The following is a 21,699-nucleotide window of genomic DNA, read 5'->3' on the forward strand; positions in this document are numbered from 1 at the left end:
AATTATTGTCCTTGCGGGTTCAAACCGTCCATCAAACGACTCCGGCTCTGTGTGTGTGTCTGTGGGTATTCTGCCCGATGTATCTCTGATGTGGGAGATTTTGACTGAAGTCCAATTTTGAGTGAAGATGATCTGGTCAAACTCCTCCGTCTTCCCCGCATGCTCCGAAAACCAGCAAGAAAGATGTTGGTCTTTGTGACGTGGGTTTGCGCTGCCGTCCCGGAGCCCGCAGAATCTGTCGGGAGGATTCCACTTTCGCCTTCGCCTTCTTGGAAAACAAAAACAGCATAACCGCAACAGCTGGGAAAGTGCTTCAACCATTCGGGGCAGTTGCATAATCGACGCCCGTTTGAGCTGTCGAGGGGGGGGGGGGGGAATAAAAACAGGAAATTCTTCCCTAAAACTGCAGACACACGGTGCACTGGATGGGTGCAGCGTTGCATATCAGCATGTCCAACTCAAAGCGTAACAGTGTTTGAGGACCGGAACCAGCTCAAAAAAAAGGCACAGACACACACACACATACCATTCGGAACGGTTAAGTCACACCGGTTCACGCTATCGGCACGCCAGATGGTGAATGTCAACTCCGTCCGGTTACGGACGACCGACTCTGAACCCAGGCTGAAGGCGGCTTTCACTCACCTCGCCTCACTGGTCTCAGTGGTCAGTGTGTGTGTGTGTGTGTGTGTGTGTGTGTGTGTGTGTACAAGCGTGCGTGAGGGTATGATAAAGCTGAACTTCAAAACGTCACGATGACGCAACGGGCGCATTCGTGGAAGTTTCTTGGAGTTAAGCTGAACGGAACAAGGAAGCATCGGAATAGTTCGTGCCGTGGGAATAGTTTCCAGGAGCGCTGTTCTAGTAATTACTTCTCTGTCTAGGTCCCTTTTTGTGAGGTTTTGTTTCCGAACCCGCAGCGCCCAAGTACCCAATTCGCCCAATGTTTGTTGCTGCACTAATGCGTGCTCCTCCAATAACGACCCCGCCGGTATATTCACTCCGGATGCTAATTCCATGGAAAACACACACACACACACACAAACAAAGGTCCCAAATGTTGAAAATGTGTTCCGCCTGCCCAGAATGACAGTGAAGCTAACGAGCGTCCGACACCGCTGCAATTAATCATTCGCAAATATGTTTAATGAAATGCTATCCGTTTTCCCGTGCACGCGCGCGCGGTGTAATCCAGTTGGCACGGCAGTGCACGCTCCGAACACCAAAAAGCGACGCTAGCTGACGGGCGTCCGTAATGGCGGCCCGTGCGCGTTGCTTGCGAGGAGGCGGAGTTTTGTTTTTGCACACCGCTGTTGCAAAGTTTAATTGTTTATTCAGAACAAATTACGGCACGATACGGAATCGGGTTTCCATCGGTCTTCTGGAGCTGGTTTGAGTGATGGTCAGCCCCATCATGGGCTTTGCGTCATACACGGATACAGATGGAGTTGTTTACAGACACACACACACACTCACTCCCACGCAAAGCAACACACAGGTAAGGAATCACGGCAGTAACCCATCCGCAGTTTACGGATACGCGCGTTGATAAGGCGTTTCGGGGGGCGAGCAACTTTCTCCCGGGCGCTGGGGCTGGCCTCGCTGGTCAGCTGGTGGCGGTGGCAGACGCAACCGATTGCAGCGTGCGCCCTGTGCGTGCTGCACTGCGAGTGTTCATCCGCGTGATGGATGGTAATTTGGTTTGAATGCAGCAGAAGAAGAAGGCACGGGGCAAGCAAAACCGGCTCCACCATTGCCATCGGTTGATTGGTGATGATGATGATGATGATGATGATGATCGGTGTGTGTGTGAAGTGGAGGGAGGATGGTCCTAACCTTACGTCACACACGCACACGCCCATTACGTATAACCCGCTCGTTAGCGCTCGGGGACGTGCGGCGGGCACGGTAACGGACCGCTGCCACTGTTTATATTATCGAGTTTCACTTCGGTACCAGCGAGTGGTCAAAGACCTCGCGCCGAAGATGATGCTGGCGGTGATGAGTCCAAAAACGGACCAGGACCTGCCGAAGGCAAGGGTTGGAAGCGAGCGGGGGGAGCAGCTAATGTGCAACCGGAAGCGGATCAGGGGTCGGCCGCGCAGGCTTAAGCCTTCGCTTTCATCGCCTTTTAGGCGGGCTTTAATCTTTCTATGCCCATTTAGATCTCTCGCTCTCTCTTCATCTCTCTGTCTCTTTCTCTCTCTTTCTCTCTCTGTGCAACTTGTTTTATTTATTATCGTTTTGCGAATTGAGGCATGCGCTTTTTCTCTGGTACTGGTTGTCTTCAAGATATGAAAGCATGCCAAAATACACACTCACAAATACACGTACACACTTCCGGGACAATGAGGCATGAGCTCATCGGCCTCATCGTGACTGTTTTTTTTTTTTTGTGGTACTGGCGTTGAAGCATTCTTCAGCCGAAAGGAGAAGTTTATTTTGGTGCTGTCCGTGGCTGAGAGACTTCAACATTTGCCTACCGCAAACAGCAAACCCAGCCAGCGGCAGAGTGCGAACATGAAGCGCAAACAGCACCAACGAAACAACGTCCAGAAACCCTCCCCAGCTAATTACCTTCATTGTGCGATGTGTAGTCCGCAGTTGGTCGGCTTCGGAAAATCGGCTTGAATTGAGGCTGATCGCCAACCGCGCGGTTGCGTTGAGTTTGAGAACGGTTTGAAGATTGAAGTGTCCAGCGCGTCCGCTCGAAAAAGCGACGCCCACAAATCACACCAACACACGGAAAAAAAACAAAAATCCGCAAACACTTTCACTGACACACACACACCGGGCGGGCAGGCACCGAAAAATGGTCGAAACGCGTTGCGTCGCACGCAAACAGCAACTGATGTCTCGTTATCACTTTCCTCGGCAAGGTATGTGTCGCACGGGTACACAGAAACACACAATACAGGCACCACACAAACACACGGAGCACACCTGCCCGATTAGCACTTCGGCTCAGCAATGACACTTGTGTTGATACCGCTGAGTAACGACGATGAGCTGCGATTGAGAACGAGAGGAAGAAAGTGAAAAAATGGAACTGAATTAGAGCAGGGTTTGAAGCGAGCACAAGTGTAGCACGTAGTCGTCACTGGTGGATGTGATGTACTGTCGGCGCCCCCCAAAAAACAGAGAAAACAATACGTTTGTCACCCACTCGGAAATTCCCACAGAAACAGAGCTGCTGCACGGCCGGCCGAGCGTGGAATGACAGCGTTCGCTGCCGGGATGCGGGAAACCCCAGCGCAGAAGAGAAATCGTGGCTTAACCCCACCACCGCCCAGCGAAAATCAGCGGAGCCAGGTCTCGCATGGAGAGATTGGCAATGAGATGCATTTTTAATCGGGATCAAAAACAAAACAAAATGAAGAAAAAAAATAGGCACTTCATCTCCATCGCATCGCCTGCATATTGAAGGCATCGAAATCGGGGCCTTTTTTTCTAAGGTCCGGTACCGTACCGGAAACGCCTCCGATCGCGCACCTCGCGATAAAAAGGTTACGGGCGCGTACACGAACCAGAGGTTACGTCAGTGGACCGAGCAGCAGCGGCAGCACGTCATCGATTGAAAAGGAAAGTTTCGCGTCTTGCACTGCACACTGTACGGCCAGCAAACACAGACACACCGGGCGAAGCCCCGTGCCGAAGCACGAGTGTGTCGAATATTACTCAACGATAATGGGGAGGCCACGGCACACAAGACCTAGTTCCCCAGACCAAGTCCAAAAGCAAAACAAAACAACAACAACAACAAAAACCGCAAGCTGGCCAACGCGGTGAAAGTAATTGGCGCGACGAGCGTAGACGACGAACCCCCCCGTATGGAGAAAGTACCAGCGCGAAAGACGCGAACCGGCCGAAGCGCAGAGTGGCGTGCGTTTTGACGTGCACGCGGGAAGCCGGAAGATGTAACAAACACACACACACACACACACACACACACGGAGACACACATATACACACTCGCCTGTACGCCAGCACGTGCGAGTGGCGCACAGTCGCTTCACAGCACAGGCGGGGAGTTGCGCGAGAAAGCGCGTGTGTGTGACGCTTTGATTGCTGTTTAGCGGTCAGTTTCGGTTCACCAAGGCCGTACTCTCTCTCTCTCTCGCGCGCGCTGTCGCTCTGTGTGTGACGTGAACTGTTGAGATTCTCGAGGATGTAACACCAGGTTACCAGCACCGGAACAGTTCCACCACTTTAAGCTGCACGCACTAGATGCACTGCCACCATAAAAAAAAACACACAAACACCTCAACTAACCTGAACTCCGTGCCTGTGTGTGCTGTAATACGCCTTTCGCTTGATTGCAGACGGGGCGTTGTAAGACGGTGTAAGGTGCACCAAACCGATCCTTCCTGAGACGACGGTTTCCAGCGCTCGAATGACTTGCCAGTGGCCGTGGGTACTTCGCTTTATAGACCCCCTCCCTCGCTGCCGGCAGCGGTGGCTTCGGGTGGCCTGTCGGGCGATCGGGCTGCCGGCGGGCTACACAAACGATCGTGCACCTGCGGGCTGGGGTGGGATGCACAAGGGGGAGGAGAATTTTCGGTTTTGCGAACGTCATTTTGATGGTTTAAATGATGGTTTTTTTTTTTTTTTTTTGTTGTTACTTTGGGGTCGAGATTTTTGGGGGTCTTTGGGAATGCTGGGCGGAATAGCTGCACGCGCAGGATTTGGCAACATCGCTAATGGAGATGGTGGCACGGGGCCCCAGCAGCATCCTTGAAAGAGAGAGAGAGAGAGAGAGAGAGAGAGAGAGACAGGTGGGACGGTTAAGTATATTGTATCGTTTATCTTTGGTTGGTCTTCTAATGAGCTGATGTTCTGCGAATGTATGGGCAAATGGGGCAAGGTGGGACATGCGAAAGGTGTTGTCTAAAACTTGCCCAGACGATGACTCCGTCTCCGGATGACTTTGACTCAGGATGACTCCGATTCTGGACCACTCCAACTCCGGATAACTCCATCGCCGGACGACTTCAACTCCAGAAAACTCCAATCAAGAGCACTTCGACTCCGGACGACTTCAACTCTGGATGACTTCGTCTTCGGATGACTTCAACTGCGGAAGAGACCGACCCCGGACGACCCCGGACGACTCCGTCTCCGGATGACTTCGACTCCGAATGTCTCCGATTCTCGGCCACTCCAACTCCGGATGACTCCAATTCCGAACGACTCTGAATGACTCCTTCGCCGGACGACTTCAACTCCAGAAGACTCCAATAAAGAGCACTCCAACTCCGGATATATCCGACTTCGACTCCGGACGAATTCCGGAACTCTGGATGACTTCGTCTTCGGATGACTTCGACTCCGAAAGACTCCGATTCTGGACCACTCCAACCCCGGATGGCTCCAATTCCGGACGTCTCTGGATGACTCCTTCGCCGGACGACTTCAACTCCAGAAGACTCCAATCAAGAGCACTCCAACGGATGTATCCGACTTCGACTCCGGACGACTTCAACTCTGGATGACTTTGTCTTTGGATGACTTCAACTGCGGAAGACACTAACTCTGGACGACCCCGGACGACTGCGTCTCCGGATGAATTCAACTTTGGAGGACTCCGACTTCGTAGTACTTCAACTCCGGAGTACTACGAATCCGGACGACTCCGAATGACATCAACTCCGGGAGACTCCGACTCCGACTCTGGACCACTTCTACTCCGGATGACTTCGACTCCTGACGACTCCGGATGACTCCGGTTGGTGCTAGTCGGACCAACTCTACCCATCACAACATCGTGCGTGTTGACGACTGTACGCTCTTAGAAGACCACGAAAGATATTTATTAAATTTTCAAGGCGAATCTGTCATCTGTCAAAAATAACTGTCTCGACGTCTTCCAAAATAGATTTGTAACTTATTGGTGTTAAAATTTTCAAGCTTAGACGTGTTTTTTTTTTAATTTCTGTATCATTCTGGAAATATTATGTCTACCTAAACAAGAACATCATGGTGCAGCTGGGGATTTCATCTCATTTTACTCATTTCGTAAAAAAATGATGAATTGATGTTGACAACACATTGAAATGAATACACGAATGCATACAGCCTTCGAGTGCGACCTTACACGCTGGCCTGGCTGCCCCGAGCTCCCGTACTTGTGTAGCTTCTATTTTTGTGTACTTTTGTTTTTGTTTTGCGTAGGTGCCAATTGCTGCCGTACGCTACAAGCAGCACACGAAATGAAGATGTTTTTTGACCCTCGAGTGTTTCGAGTTCGAAATTCTACCGCGCCGCTTGCGACGCTTTCCACCTGTGCGCCTCGCACATCAAACCAGGCGGCCCAACATCCTTCAAGCGGGAGGACATTAAAACAGAGCACGCGGGCAGGCAAGCTGGAGGCCCGTGCTGCTTTCGACACGTTCGGTGTGCGCTATTGGCAAACCCCACAGCGATCATCGCCCGGCCAATAAAGCGGAGACTTAATCTGTCGCTAACGCGCGGAAACGCTTTGACACCGACTGTGGCCCCCGCGAAGATCGAGCAAACGGGGCGGGTCGTAAAATTTGCACCATTCAAAGATGCGCGGCGCACAGCTACACAAAAGGCGTGCGGCCGTACCAATCGTCGTAAAATAATGCAAAACGACGCACCTTGCCGGTAAAGCGCAGCTGTTGGCAGGCGCGAAGCGAACGCCACCGTCGTACTTCCTGGCTGGACCAGGAAGACCGCAACGGAAAATGGGAACCTCGTTCGGGGGGGGGGGTGTGTGGGTGAGTGTTTTTTCTTCACTTTTGTATTTCAATGTTTCCATAAAACCACCACCACCGTTTATTAATATGGCCGGGAGCGTGTCGAGTGCTGGCACGAGCCACCGTTAACCGTTTATAGGTTCCCTTGAATTCTGACTCGTCTGCATCAAGTGGAATTATCGCGCACGGGTTCGCGAAAGGGCAGCAGCTATTACGTGTCATCTCCCCGGGCCGGTGCCGATATTGCCATTGGCATATGCCGCAGCGTAGAGGGATGAAGGGGTTTCCAATAATGCGATAAAAGGCTGCGCATAAAGCGTGTTAATTGGCAACCCTGGGGCGGATGAATGGGCGCTAGCTGGGCAGGGTTAGAACGGCGCTAGTGCCGATCACTTCCACTGGCGATGCGCGTTCGTGGCTCGCGGTGGTAAGAAATTCTCCCAGTAGGAGAACACTTCTCAGCAGAAAACAGTGCAGGCTTTCTTCACCATAAAAGCTGCCCAACTGCTTGCTGGACCCACTCGTAAGCAGTACGGCCACACCTCACCGTACCGGCTATTAACGCACCAGCGCCGATGCATTTCCGAATGGAAAGCCGAATGAAAAACAGCCTGGAAAAGGAGAAGGTTTGATAAGCGAGGGAGCGCAAAACAACAGCCAAAGAAAACGCCCTCCCCCCCAAAGCCAATCGAGCAGCTCCACCACCCGGCCTTTCGGTTTCGTAAGCTAATCTCCGATGCGGTCCGATGCGTTTTTCATGCATATAAACGCAGGAAGCTGTGATTGTGTCTCCGAGCGCCTCCCTCCCTCGTGCCTTTCACCGGCGCGCTCTCATTTTCATATATACATTTGTCACAACGGGGCTCACCTCCCCCCCACAGTGCAGCAATTGGCTACGTTTTGCGAAAGTCAATTAAACGACGTTACGGGGAGCGCAATGGCCCGCGTGGATGATAGAATTTTGCACGCACTCGCGCAAAGCGAAGCGAACGCAGGGGTTTTTTTATTTCTTTTTTGGGGCGCTGAAATACTTTGCTTCTTACCAAATCTCACGGGATTGATGGGGTGACGTAAGCCGCGACAGCTGGTAAGATTGGAAGCAAGCAAGGTGTGCGTAAAAACGCCTCCCGCCACCGACGAAGGGGAAGTTGAACCGGGCTCTGGAGTTCAAGGCCAGTCGCGCTCCCGAGGTCACCTTTCACCTGGAGCTGGTGCGGCTGATTTTGGCCACACACACACATCAAGCCGGTTAATTATTCTCGACGCAGGGCCGTCATTTCGTCAACGCGGTCCCTAATGGCGAGACTCATCAAATGTTTATCGACCGAACGGGGTCGGTGCTCTTACTTTCATCAGATCAGACACTGGGGTGAGCACTTTGATAGAGCGTGAAGTGCCGCAGCAAGAACAACCCAGTCAGCAAGGTGGAGGGACAACAACAACCACCAAAAAAACAAAACAACAACTACATCTCTGCAAACAAATCCCACAGTGACGGCAGGGACTGGCGAGCCTTAAAACGGTGGCTTCCTGCCAGCACGCACCGAACATCATTAGCGGGCGAGCAGTTAAACGTGTTTAATGAGGTTACACGAAAATCCATTATAATTTGAAGCATCCCCGAACGCAGTGCGCTGCTACGGACGTCACCGTCATGTTATCATCCGCCAGCAGCAACCAAATTAAAGCGGCAGAATCATGCTCCGCGTGTAGGTACATCTGTCAGGCTAATGTCAAGCGGGGCACACCTTAGTTGAGCCTTTTTTTTTTAGTTTTTCGTGTGATGAACACTGTTTTACCACAGTAGGTGCAATTGCGACAACCGTGCTCCGTAGGCTCCATTTTCGGGCCCGGGTAAAAACGGGCACAGCACTAGATGACCGCAGGGCAGAGTGCGCCAAAAGTGCGTCTGTGACCTACTGCCGGGCGTGCTGATGGTCGGTGACATAAACGTGGGCTGTTATCTAATGTGGCAGTTGCTTTACTGCGGTGACCCCGAAAGAATGTCTGAGAAATTTCTACCAATAATGTCAGAGTTTTTTTAATGTTTTTTTTTCGGAGTATTGGGGCAGGACGTCTGAAGAATGTCTGAGAAATGTTCCTAAGCTAAATTCCTAAAAGAAATTTGTTTATACATAAGAGTTAGGATCGGCGGAGGAGATTGCACGAAAGAGAGTTCAGCAATAATACAAGCAATGCCATAATTAGAGTGCCATAATTTGGCGGCCATCAACGCGTTGGTTGGTGTGCGTGAGAGGGCAACGGATGAAAGGTGATCGCCCGAACAGCGGGAACTTTCTTCCACGAACGGCAACGGCAGCGATCGGACGCGCGCAATCCGCCTAGGTTTAAGTTAGTCGTTAAAATAAATTTATGTGAAGAAAAATACCGCAACGTCCAGCCCTAGACTGATCATATGGTGCCGTGACCAGGATTGAAAACCTTTTTCGAAAAGCGCTAAGTGAAAAGATTTATTCGTTGAGCATTTTTTTTGTTTCGTTTTGTGATTTAGTGCGTACCGTGCAAAGGAACTATCGTTAATACGTGTTTGAGTGTACGAACTTTGGCGGCCAGTAAATGTGAAATTTCAACCTGCAAAGGGACAATCGTGCCGTTTATTACTCGTCATTGATTGCGTGTCCGCGTCTCCGTCGTATTCAGTCCGTTGCCAACAAGACAGACTAACTACCGCCTTCTTCGGCGTCTTGCCACGGCCATCGTAAAAGCTATAAGAAGCGTTCTACCGCAGCCATCGCGTTTTTGGATACAATTCAGCGATTCACCGCAGTCGCGTAAAAAAAGCTGTGAGGCGTCTTGCCTTTATTATAATATAAGATTTCGTTCGTCTTTGAATCGTGTAACGTCTTGTTACAAAGAACACTAAAGTTAAGTTACTGTCCAATCCGTTGAACATTAGTGTGAGAAAACGTCAGCTTATCTTCCGTGTCGCAACCGGTTGTTTTCGCGCGTGTGATATCCGTCTTCGTAATCGTGTGTTTCCCGCCAGTCGCAGTTTGGAACAGCCATCCGTCATCATCTGTGTGTGTTTCCCTGCCATCGTCATTGCAACTGTTTTCCCGAATCCTGCCATCTCAACAGGTCAAGTATAAAGATGACCGAAATTGCGAGCCTAAGACAACGGTTGAATTCTTTATTCACGAAGCTGAAACGAAATGAGGTTTTCATAGCGAACTTCCAGCCTGAACAACACAAGCATCTCGTGCCTGTCAGGCTCCAAACGATTGAAGGTATGGAAAAGGAGTTTGAAACGGCTCATACGCAATTGTGTTTGTTAGCGCCCAGTGAAGCTGAGAAGCTAGAAGAAGAGGAGTTGATGGATAATTTTGAGGAAAGGTTCATAGCTATGAAAAGCGCCATGCTATCGCACATGCCTACTCAAACAGCTCAAGCCGTTAGCTCTGAGCTTGGCTCAAGCCACGCTCAAAACCCAAGCCACTCTCCCATTCAAAACCACGTTAAATTACCAGCCATCTCTTTGCCCGAATTTAACGGTGATATAATGCACTGGATGGCATTTCATGATACCTTTGAAGCATTAGTTCATAACAATGCAAGCGTTTTGGATATTCAAAAATTCCATTATTTGAGAGCTTCATTAACTGGTGAGGCCGCTAGATTGATAGAGTCGATCCCATTGTGCGCATCGAATTACTCCATCGCATGGCAGGAGCTCAAGGAGCGATTCTCAAATGAATACCTTCTGCAAAAGATGCACTTTAAGCAAATGTTCGGCATCCCACAATTACGAAAAGAATCGTCAGCTGACTTGCATAGATTGGTAGATGAATTTAATCGGCATGTAAAAATGATTCAAAAGCTAGGAGAGCCAACCGACCAATGGAGCTCAATGTTAGAATATGTTTTGTGCTCCAAACTACCAGCGGAAACTCTTACACATTGGGAAGACAAGGCAGCTAGCATGAAAAAGCCAACATATGAGGCGTTAATAGAATTTCTGCAGAGAAGAATGAAAACATTAGACTCTGTTTATATGAGTAAATCTGCGGATGTAAGCTCTACATCGGTGCCTGCCGTAAGGCCTTCTTCGCATCTTTCGTACTATTCGTACACCGCAAATAATACCAAACGATGTCCTTGCTGTCGACTAGATCACTTATTATGGTACTGTAACCAATTTATGCGACTTCCGCAATCTGAGCGCCTTCAGATAGTGCGAGCGAAGAGTCTCTGCATTAATTGTTTAAGAGTCGACCACAGCATGAAAGATTGTCCTTCGACCAATCGGTGCAAACATTGCAACCAGCAACATCATTCTTTATTGCACTCCTTTGATTTTGTACGCCGGCAGCACACCCACGACCGAACACTACATACTAGCCCTCAGGTAGCTCCTAGCGCTTCATTTAACAGCACAGCAGCATTGGAAAACGAAAACCGAGCAGCGGACCAACGAGAGGTATTCTTACTCACTACTATTGTCATTGTTGTGGATGCGTTTGGCAATCACCATCCAGCAAGAGCATTATTAGATAGTGCATCACAACCTAACCTAATAAGCAAAAGATTGGCAAAATTAATAGGTCTACCTACTTCCAGATTGGACATTGACGTTAAAGGTGCTGGTTGTGCTACGACGAGGGTGCGGGAGTCCGTGTATGCTGAAATTCGATCTCGCACCAGCCAATTTTCTTGTGGAGTAAATTTCCTGCTAATGGATGAAGTAGCTGCAAAACTTCCTTCCCACCACATTAATATAAGCCGCTGGAACATTCCGCCTGGACTATCCCTGGCGGACCCTCATTTTAATCAGGCCGAATCAATAGATATGATAATCGGAGCAGAGCATTTTTACACCTTTTTTCCAACTGCAGAGCGTATTTATCTGGCAGATAAATTACCAATACTGATCAACAGCGTGTTTGGGTGGCTTGTAGTCGGTCCAGCCAGCGAGGAGGTCGTTAATCCTCACTCAAACCCAACACGAGTATCAATGGTTTCTTTAGAAGAAAAAATAGAGCAGTTTTGGAAGGCAGAGGAGCTACATGCATGCGAACCATATTCAGTAGAAGAAAAGCATTGCGAAGAGCTGTATAGATCGAAGACTGGAAGAAATAGTGACGGACGATACGTGGTGCAGATGCCTAAACATCCAGAGTTCTCGATACGCTTGGGCGAGTCAAAAGGCCAGGCGTTGCGCCGATTCTACTCATTAGAAAAGCGCCTATCCCGAAATTCGCAATTGAAGAAGGAGTATCATGCCTTCATGCAAGAATATATAGATCTCGGACACATGCAGCCTGTTAATGAAAATGCGTCAAGCGCAACGAAAACCTTTTATCTGCCTCATCACCCAGTCATAAAGGAGAGCAGTTCCACTACTAAGGTGAGAGTAGTCTTTGACGGCTCCGCGAAAACATCTACAGGCTACTCCCTCAACGAAGCACTATGTGTGGGACCTATAGTGCAAGATGAGCTGTTGGACATTATTTTGCGTTTTCGCACCTATTTTGTGGCCTTAGTCGGAGATATCGAAAAAATGTACCGTCAAATCCTCTTGCATGAAGATGACCGCGCATTAGTGAGAATATTGTTTCGATTCTCATCAACATCACCAGTAAAAGAGTATGAACTGAATACTGTCACATACGGTTTGGCTCCTTCCTCTTTCCTAGCTACGCGCACATTGCTTCAATTAGTGCAGGACGAAGGAAGCAATTACCCTCTTGCTAGTCGTGCGATTCGCAATTTCTACGTAGATGACTTCATTGGCGGGGCATCATCTGTTGAGGAAGCTATACAGCTCCGATCGGAGCTAACTGGAATGATGCTAAAGGGCGGCTTTCCATTACGAAAGTGGACCTCAAATCGTTTGGAGGTTTTGCAAGAGCTCGATGCTTCTCAAATCGGAACCAAATCATCACTGCAGTTTGATACCGACGAAACTATAAAAGCCCTAGGTGTCTGCTGGGAACCTGAGCGCGATAATTTATGCTTTGCATCAAGCATCAAGCCACTGCAGTTACCCTCTACTAAACGGAGCATTTGTTCGGAGATAGCTCGATTATTTGACCCGTTGGGTCTTATCGCTCCTGTCGTAGTGCGAGCAAAAATAATGATGCAGCAGCTTTGGGCGCTATCGATTGGCTGGGATGAGACTGTACCAGAGTCATTTGGGCTGAAATGGAAAGATTTTTATGAGAAGTTGGAGATTCTGACTTGCTATAGAATCGAACGATACTGTTTCGCCTTACGATCGAATGTGCAACTGCACATATTTACTGATGCTTCAGAGTCGGCATATGGCTCATGCGTTTATGCAAGGTGCGAGGATGCCGAGGGGAATATTAAAATATCTTTGCTTGCATCGAAATCTAGAGTAGCTCCATTGAAGCGTATAAGCCTGCCTCGTTTAGAACTCTGCGGTGCCGAATTAGGGGCTCATCTGTACGAGCACATTGCCAAAGCCATTCAGCTTCCTGTGCAGTCGGTACATTTCTGGTCCGATTCCAGTATTACACTACATTGGATCAAAGCAGCTCCAAATACCTGGAAAACATATGTGGCAAATAGAGTAGCAGACATTCAACAATGTACGAAGGGCCACACATGGAGGCATGTACCTGGACAGCAGAACCCGGCTGATCTCGTTTCGCGGGGCATGACGGCACCCGATTTTATAAAAAGCAGCATTTGGATCTCTGGGCCAGCTTGGCTGGCGCTACCTTCTAATGAATGGCCTACATCTGAACCTCTACTACCGACCGGTATCGAAAAGGAAACGCGTTTGCTAGTTGCTGTTGCCAGCGCATCGCCTGCAGTTAACCCTTGGTTCAAAAGGTGGTCATCATACTCCCAATTACTGCACATTATTGCATACTGCAAGCGATTTATAAAGAATCTAAGGCTTAAGGCGAGAACGAAGCCTGCTGGTGACCCGGTATCCATCGTATTGACACCAGAGCAGAATGAGGAGGCAAAGGCATTTCTGGTCAAGACTGCTCAAGACGATGCCTTCCGAAACGAAATTTCAGCCCTTCGGAACGGCCAACCTATAAAGAAAAACTCGTCGATTAGGAATCTCAACCCGTTTTTGGACAACCAAGGTGTGCTTAGAGTCGGAGGAAGGTTAAACTTAGCTGATTTGCCGTTCCAGTCAAAGCATCCTGCTCTCCTTCCAAAGGGGCATCCGTTTACACGCAACATAGTGGTTCACTATCACTGGAAACTACTTCATGCTGGAGGGCGAAATCTCATCAGCAACATAAGAGAGGAGTTTTGGCCTTTGGATGCTCGACGATTAGTTAGAAGCATAACGCGGGAATGTTTCCGGTGTTTTCGGTCGGATCCCTTTATCGCATGCCAGCGAATTGGACAACTACCCGCATCCAGAGTGACACCTAGCCGACCTTTCAGCAACGTAGGAATCGACTACGCCGGCCCATTTTATTTAAAACCGGTACACAGAAGGGCAGCCGCCTGCAAGGCTTATCTCTGCCTTTTTGTGTGTTTCGCTACAAAGGCGGTACATCTCGAGCTGGTATGTGACTTGTCTACATCAGCCTTTTTAGCAGCGCTACGAAGATTCATTGCTCGCCGTGGTAAGCCGTGTCACATTCACTCGGATAACGGAAAAAACTTCGAAGGAGCTAGTAACGAAATAACAGAATTGGCATCGCTCATCGCTAGAAAGGAAGAAGAACAGCAAGTAAATGAGTTCTGCACGTCCCAAGGCATATCATGGCACTTTAATCCCCCAAGGGCTCCTCATTTCGGCGGACTGTGGGAATCTGCGGTGAAGGTAGCAAAAAGACATCTGTATCGTATCCTCGGTGCATCTCGTTTGTCATTTGAAGATCTTTATACGATACTAACACAAATCGAAGCGGTCATGAATTCGCGACCGTTGCTTCCTCTTTCAGAAAATCCTGATGAACTGGCGGCGCTAACTCCGGGCCACTTTCTGATCGGCACCTCCATGCAAGCACTTCCCGAACCCAACTTGTGTGACGTTCCCTTAAACCGGTTGGAGCACTATTGGAAGCTACAAGCCTACGTGCAGCGTTTCTGGGTCCACTGGAAAGGCGAATATTTGCAGGAGCTGCAAAAGGACACGGTGGGACATGAACAGAATCCTCAGTTCACGATAGGCAGGATGGTCATTCTCATCGATGAGCTGTTACCCGCAACCCGATGGCCTTTGGCACGTATTGTTGAGACGCATGCTGGAAGGGACGGAATAACGAGAGTAGTATCTGTGCGCACCAGTAAGGGTATATACAAACGTCCCATAACAAAAATATGCCTGTTACCGATACCATCGTCAATAGACAACGCAGCTTCAGAGGAGGTTGATTTGAGCAAAGAGAAATTGATAGGAGAATAGTTTGATAGCGCTGAATGCACGTGCAGCAGTCTGTATTTTTGGTTGCACCGTTCTGACGGGAGTTTGTTGTGTTGTGCTTGTTCCGGTAGCAATCGATTTGTTGATATGCCATATCAAGGGGGGGAGGATGTTTATACATAAGAGTTAGGATCGGCGGAGGAGATTGCACGAAAGAGAGTTCAGCAATAATACAAGCAATGCCATAATTAGAGTGCCATAATTTGGCGGCCATCAACGCGTTGGTTGGTGTGCGTGAGAGGGCAACGGATGAAAGGTGATCGCCCGAACAGCGGGAACTTTCTTCCACGAACGGCAACGGCAGCGATCGGACGCGCGCAATCCGCCTAGGTTTAAGTTAGTCGTTAAAATAAATTTATGTGAAGAAAAATACCGCAACGTCCAGCCCTAGACTGATCAAAATTGAAGTTAGTTTTGTGAAGATTTAGCTTTGAATGTCTGTAGAATGTCTGACCCATTTCTACGTGTAATGCCACAGCTTTGAAGTTGTTTCTGAGAAGATTTAGGTATCATATTTAGGACATGAAGGAGATTTTTTCTTTGACAAAATGGATGATGGAAGATTATTCTACCATTGTATAGCTACAATAATTGATTCGACCGCTAGACCAGGTACAGCATTGCACGTTAGACGCTTAATTTTACTCCCCAATGATCATCTATGAGTTTCGCCCAATCGTACTTAGAAGTTCCGAGATAAAGATCAACGAACGTTTTGGATTGGCGGTTTTTGGACGCACAAATACGAAGACATCAACGTAGCTCGAATACCCTAGACTCTAGGGCCTAGAGAGTCAAACATGGCTATTTTCAGCTAGAATACATTTTGATTCTTCTTCTTCTTCTTCTTCTTCTTCTTCTTCTTCTTCTTCTTCTTCTTCTTCTTCTTCTTCTTCTTCTTCTTCTTCTTCTTCTTCTATTTGGAGTAACTTCGCTCCATTCTAGGTTTGAACTCAAAACGGGCATATTTTTGAGTCGTACGAGTTGACGACTGTACCACGGGACCACCTCATTTGATTACACAGTGATTTGAGACACAAAACTAATTAGTTCAATGGGATTCATTTCCATGCCTGAGAGTTTGAGGCCAGAGCAGTCCTAGTAATCCGTAAGTCGACTGTCATAATGTTGGGAGTTTCGTATTGGAGAAGTTGAAAACTTCTTCCGAGATTTAAGTAGGTAGAAGAGTATTGTAACAACAAATCTGACATTTGGAACCTTCAAAGTCTCTGGAATGCGGTATTTTGTACAAGTACGATATCCGGCATCATAACGAAGACACTAGGAATTATTTCGTTACACCAAAAATCAAAACATCCACTACGTTAGACAAAACAACCCGCTCTACTGGTTGCTATTACCGAACTGCCAGAAATGATGTCGAACACACACACACAAACGCACAAACACCTATCACCACTCGGTAGAATCGCTTTCCCACTGTGCCGTAGCGTGTGGCGTCAAAGTCGAACCCACCCCAGGAAACCACCGACCGGTACGCGATGCCCATAGTGGTGTCCGCGAAAGTGTACAACAACTGTACCGCGGCCGTACCTTCCGGCTCATCGCTTGCTGTTGCTCCGTGCAAAAGGAGCGGTTCAAGTCTGTTACGTCACGTCACGTACGGCGACATTTAGCATGCGCGTTACCTTGACTTTCGCAACCATGTGCGATGTCCGCTGCCTTAGTAAAACGCACAAAACCCCTTTTTCGGAAGATGCTCAGGAACTCGGGGGGAGGTGGAGCGGGAGGCCGGGATATGGTAGGCTTCCCATGCGTGGTCACTCTTGCAACTACCCCTCGGTTCATCGGGTGGCTGGATATCTCGGTCGGTAGTTAGCTTCAAATGTGGTATTTTTTTTCTTCCCCCATTACTGTAAACAAGCAGATACGAGCAGCGCACTAACATGCTCCGGTATGCGCACTGTACAAACCCGCTCCGCTCCGGGCGGGACGTTTAATTGCAGTGCTTTGGTCGAAAAAGTTTGACCCACAGCGTCACCCCTTCGACCGGTGGAAGCCACCAACGAGCTGGGCAGGTCATGATAAATGCTGGCAATTTATTTTTCCCTCAACTGAACTAGGTCAGGGGGTAGGAGTTTGGGCTGAGATTGCTGCGAAGGGGAGGCGATACAGCACTACAGAATAAACAGAAGCCTCAGAAGTAGTTTCCAATTTCCCCCCGAGAATGCACCGGCACCAGCAGTGAAAAGTGTGAAAAGTGTCCGTAGAGCAGTACATCGGAACGGACAGTAGAGTCAGGACCAGAAGTCGTACCGTCCTGCGGGTCATGCTGGATGCTCCAATAAAATGCTCATCCACGACAACGAACACCAAAACCTTTGTCCAGTGCATTGCAAAATACACGTTCGGAAACGAATAAATCTTCCGATTTACTTTTAGTTAATAAATTATCCACAGGCACATAAAAACACACGCCTTGCCGCACCTGCTCCTGACGTTTTGTGTGACCGGAAGTGTGTGGTTTTACTGAAACCGTGTACAGTGCCACATTCCGGGAAGTGCGCTCTCGGTAAAACTTGACTTGAAGTTAGTGCTCGTCCAAGCAATCCACCACATTCTGTGTCATGCATGCGTGATAATGCTCTTAGTGGGAAAATACGCCAGCAATAGTCGCAAACGGCAAGAACAGGCATTTTCCCGCTTCCACCTGTTTTAATGAGCTAACATCTCCGCCGAAGCCGTTCCGGTAATTACTGATCATTATCGAAAATTCGATCCTTGAGGAAACTGGAAACTCATTTCAAATTCCTGGTTGATTCATTTCGCTCCGGCTCAGGCGCTAGTTTTGAGATGACTTGCTCGGTCGGACTTCGCTTGCTGTCTCAAGTAGCTGTCACGTAATTTACCTCTCCAATTCACGTACAGAATTTATGCGTTTCCGCGAAAAAGAACATTCCATCCGAAGCAAGCACAGGCCCACCCGCTCCATCCCTTCCCGAGGCAGCTTTTGCCTGTCCCTACCAATGAGAGAGCAAAGTTAAAATGTGTGACGGTGGAAAATGGCTTTTTAATGCGGGATGCACTTTATTAGATTCCTTCAGCTCTCGCACGCTCGCAAGCGGACACGTGCACCGGAGCGAACGCAATCGGCAAATGGAATCCAACGCTTAATCGAATCAACTGGCTGTGTATGTGTGTGCGAGTATGTGGCAGCTGTATCCTTTTCTATGGGCCGCTCGCAAAAAGGAACAGTATCATGCACATAAAAAGACCTCCCAAGGATGGGGTATCGCAAGCCTTTCGCAGTCTGTACCGCTTTTGGGGCGGCAATTTTCAATCACCATCATCCGGTACCTCCGCGTGTTGGCACCTTATGGGTGCCACACGCCTGGGCTGAAGAAAAAAGTCCAAAATCATTTCGTCATCCTCCCCAAACAAAAAAGGAGTGAAAACTTTCCGCCAAAGAAAAGTGTGTGCGCGCGAACAGAGCGAAACCAAAATTAAAGATATAGTGAAATTGCCCAAAATCGGCACGCCAAAAACCCGCCGCCCACAGAGAGGCATGGAAAAGTTTCCGTGACAGGCCTCTGTTGGCTGCAGGAGCGGCAATAACAACAACAAAAAAGCGCTTGATCGTTAATTGAGTTGACAGAGACGCAAGGCGCGCGGGAAAAAAGAACGCCTGGCCGCAGAATACCCGAGGCCGGGTCCCAGGGCCCTTGCGAATTTCTTCAAGGGCAGCACAGTTTTGCCCCGAGATAGGCAGGAACAATATTGTCGCGTGTCATTTTCCATTGGTGAAGGGATTTGAACGAGAGCGGGAAAAAAGGAAAACCCACAAAAGCTTAAATGCGCGAGGCTGAAGAGTTATTTAATCTAATCGTTTCTTCACACGGCTTCTTCGCCGTCAGCTGACAACACCAATGAAGGTATCGGGGGATCTTCCGGGCTTGGTTATATTGTTCCCTTTTGCGTTTTTTTTTATTGCTTATCAACCCCAAGTGCACGCACACACACATACATCCGACACGTACCAAGACATCCAAAGAATGACGGACAGTTTTAAAAGGCCCGGGTGCGGTAAAAAGTTGACATAAGCAGCGCCCTACGAAAGATGCCACCAGCCAATTTCGGCACGCTTCATCAAGGTGACTGGGCAGTTTGATGTGGTGCGTTAACCCTTCGCATGAGCAGACAAGAGTTACAACTGGTTAACAATGTGTCTATGTTAATGATTCTGGAAGAATCGTTTAGGCTAGTAAACAGATTTCAGAACTGAAACAAGAAGAAGAGTCTTCTGTTGGAGCTAATCCAAGGTCGACTCCGATGAAAAAATTTCGAAATCGTCTCCAGAAGGTAGTCCCCCAGCATTATCAAGAGACGTTTGGATTCGTCTGAAGTCGCCTGAAATCGCCTTTAATCGTCCGGAGTCGTCCGGAGTCATCCGGAGTCGTGCGGAGTCATTCGGAGTATTCTGAAGCCGTTCGAAGCTGCCCGGAGCCATTCGGAGTTATCCGGAGTCATCCGAAGTCTTCCAGAGTCTTCCAGATTTATTCGGACTTGTCGATGTCGGAATCGTCTGGAGTCATCTGGAGTCATCCGGAGTTTTACGGAGTCATCTGGAGTCGTCCAGTGTTGGAGTCATCTGGAATCGTCCGGAGTCATTCCGAGTCGTCTGGAGTAATTTGGAGTTGTCCAGAGTCATCCTGTTGCGGAGTCTTCTGGAATTATCTGGAGTCATCCGGAGTTATCCGGAGTCATTCGGAGTTATCTGGAACCATTTGAAGCTGCTCGGAGCTATTCGGAGCGGTCTGGAGTTATCCGAAGTCGTCAAGAGTCATCCGACGGCATTCGGAGTTGTCCGATGTTCGATGTCCACACTGGAATCGTCTGGAGTCATCCGGAGTTTTCTGAAGTAATCTGGAGTCGTCCAGTGTCGGAGTCATCTGGAATCGTTTGGAGTCATCCCGAGTCATCTGGAGTAATTCAGAGTTTACCAGAGTCATCCGAAGTTCCTGTTGCGGAATCTTTTGGAATCGTCTGGAGTCATCCGGAGTCATTCGGAGTTATCTGGAGTCATTCAAAGATGCCCAGAGCCATTCGAAGCTGTCTGGAGTCATCCGAAGTCTTCCAGAGTCATCCGGAACCATTCGGAGTTGTCCGATGTCGGATATCCGATGTCCACACTGGAATCGTCTGGAGTCATCCGGAGTTTTTGGGAATCATCTGAAGTCGTCCAGTGTCGGAGTCATCCGGAGTCGTCCTGTTGCGGAGTCTCCTGGAATCGTTTGTAGTCTTCCGGAGTCGTCCGGAGTCATTCAGAGCCATTCGGAGTTCCCGGTGTCGGAATCGTCTGGAGTCATCCGGAGTTTTCCAGAGTCATCTGGAGTCGTCCAGTGTTGGAGTCGTCTGGAATAGTCCGGAGTCATCCCGAGTCGTCTGGAGTAATTTAGAGTTGTCCGGAGTCACCCGGGGTTTCCTTATGCGGAGTCTTCTAGAATCGTCTGGAGTCATCCGGAGTCGTCCGGCGTCTCTTGGAGTTATCTGCAGCCATTCGAAGCTGCCCAGAGCCATTCGGAGCTGTCTGCAGTCATCCGAAGTCGTCCAAAGCAATCAGCAAAGAGTCATTCGAAATCGTCCGAAGTCATCCGGAGTCGTCCGGAACAACCCTTCATCGTCAGATGTGACCTACTTCCTTCGGTAAGAGCCAATTTCTTTGCGCTATATAGATTGATGCACAAATAATAAATTCAATTAAACCTCTGCCAAAACCATCATCACCGGCTAGCCGGCTAGGTGATACCTTCAAGGGTTGCTGACACTCTTGAAACAAACAAAAAATTCAACTACGAAAAGAGCCATCATACAAGAACAAAAAAAAAAAAACAAGTAACTCGATAGCTGGCGGGATCATCCTTTCAACTCTTTCTCGACCACAGCAAAATGTTGCGGTGCCAGGGCCAGGGAAGGAATAAACAAAAACACACACACACGCACACACAATTAAGAAACCATTGGATGTCAGGATTTTAGAAGCCCGCTGCACCTCCCCATCTCTCCCCCATCCCGCCGGCCCATCTCCCCTGAGGATGGCCATTAACTAATTAGTGCAGAAATTCGTCCCCATAATTTGCCCCTCCTGCCGTACCCGGGGCCGAGAGTGGAATCATCAAACACAACGAAAACCAACGAAACAAACCAAAGCAAAAAAACCAACCCATCTCTTAAAGCACTCTGGTGATGGTGGTTTTTGCGCTGTTGTCTGCGCTGCGTGTCGGTTGCCTACCAGTTTTAATTTAACCGCCCAGCATTACTTCTATAACCGGGGCTGTCATTTTTTATTATTATTTTTACGTCGCTCGTGTGTCTCGTTGCCATTTTTTTGGTCCCTCTCGTCTCCATTGAAGGGGATTTTTTTTTGTTCAACTGCCCATCCCTGAACGGCGCAAACACGGTGCGGCGTGATGAGGATTGTGTCAACTTGCGGAGAAGATATTTGCCCAGTTGATCGTTGCGCTCAGTTTCTTAGCGACATTACAGCAATCGCGATTATTTTTTTTTTTTAGGGCCACGCCGGTTTCTACAGTGAGACGGCACAAAAGTTGCACAAGCTGTCGCTGAAGAGGCCTTGCG

At 48.8% G+C, this 21,699-nt stretch overlaps 1 protein-coding gene across 2 annotated transcripts in view; it reads right to left on the bottom strand.

The window, feature by feature from the left end:
• The window catches only part of LOC121596275 (hornerin), a 45,021-nt gene extending 40,636 nt beyond the window's left edge, over positions 1-4,385 (bottom strand). The window contains exons 1-2 of one of the 2 annotated variants that reach the window (XM_041921068.1): positions 4,273-4,385; positions 2,578-3,009 (exon numbers count right to left, since the gene is read on the bottom strand). In XM_041921068.1, the coding sequence (XP_041777002.1) occupies positions 2,578-2,583 (6 nt within the window). In that variant the 5' untranslated portion in view covers positions 2,584-3,009; positions 4,273-4,385. Of the gene's footprint in view, positions 1-2,577; positions 3,010-3,166; positions 3,212-4,272 lie in introns of those variants that run through there. The other variant, XM_041921078.1, reaches the window with a different exon arrangement.
• Positions 4,386-21,699: the final 17,314 nt, after the last annotated feature.

Source organism: Anopheles merus, chromosome X (genome assembly GCF_017562075.2).
Source record: "Anopheles merus strain MAF chromosome X, AmerM5.1, whole genome shotgun sequence".
Taxonomy (NCBI): Eukaryota; Metazoa; Arthropoda; class Insecta; order Diptera; family Culicidae; genus Anopheles; species Anopheles merus.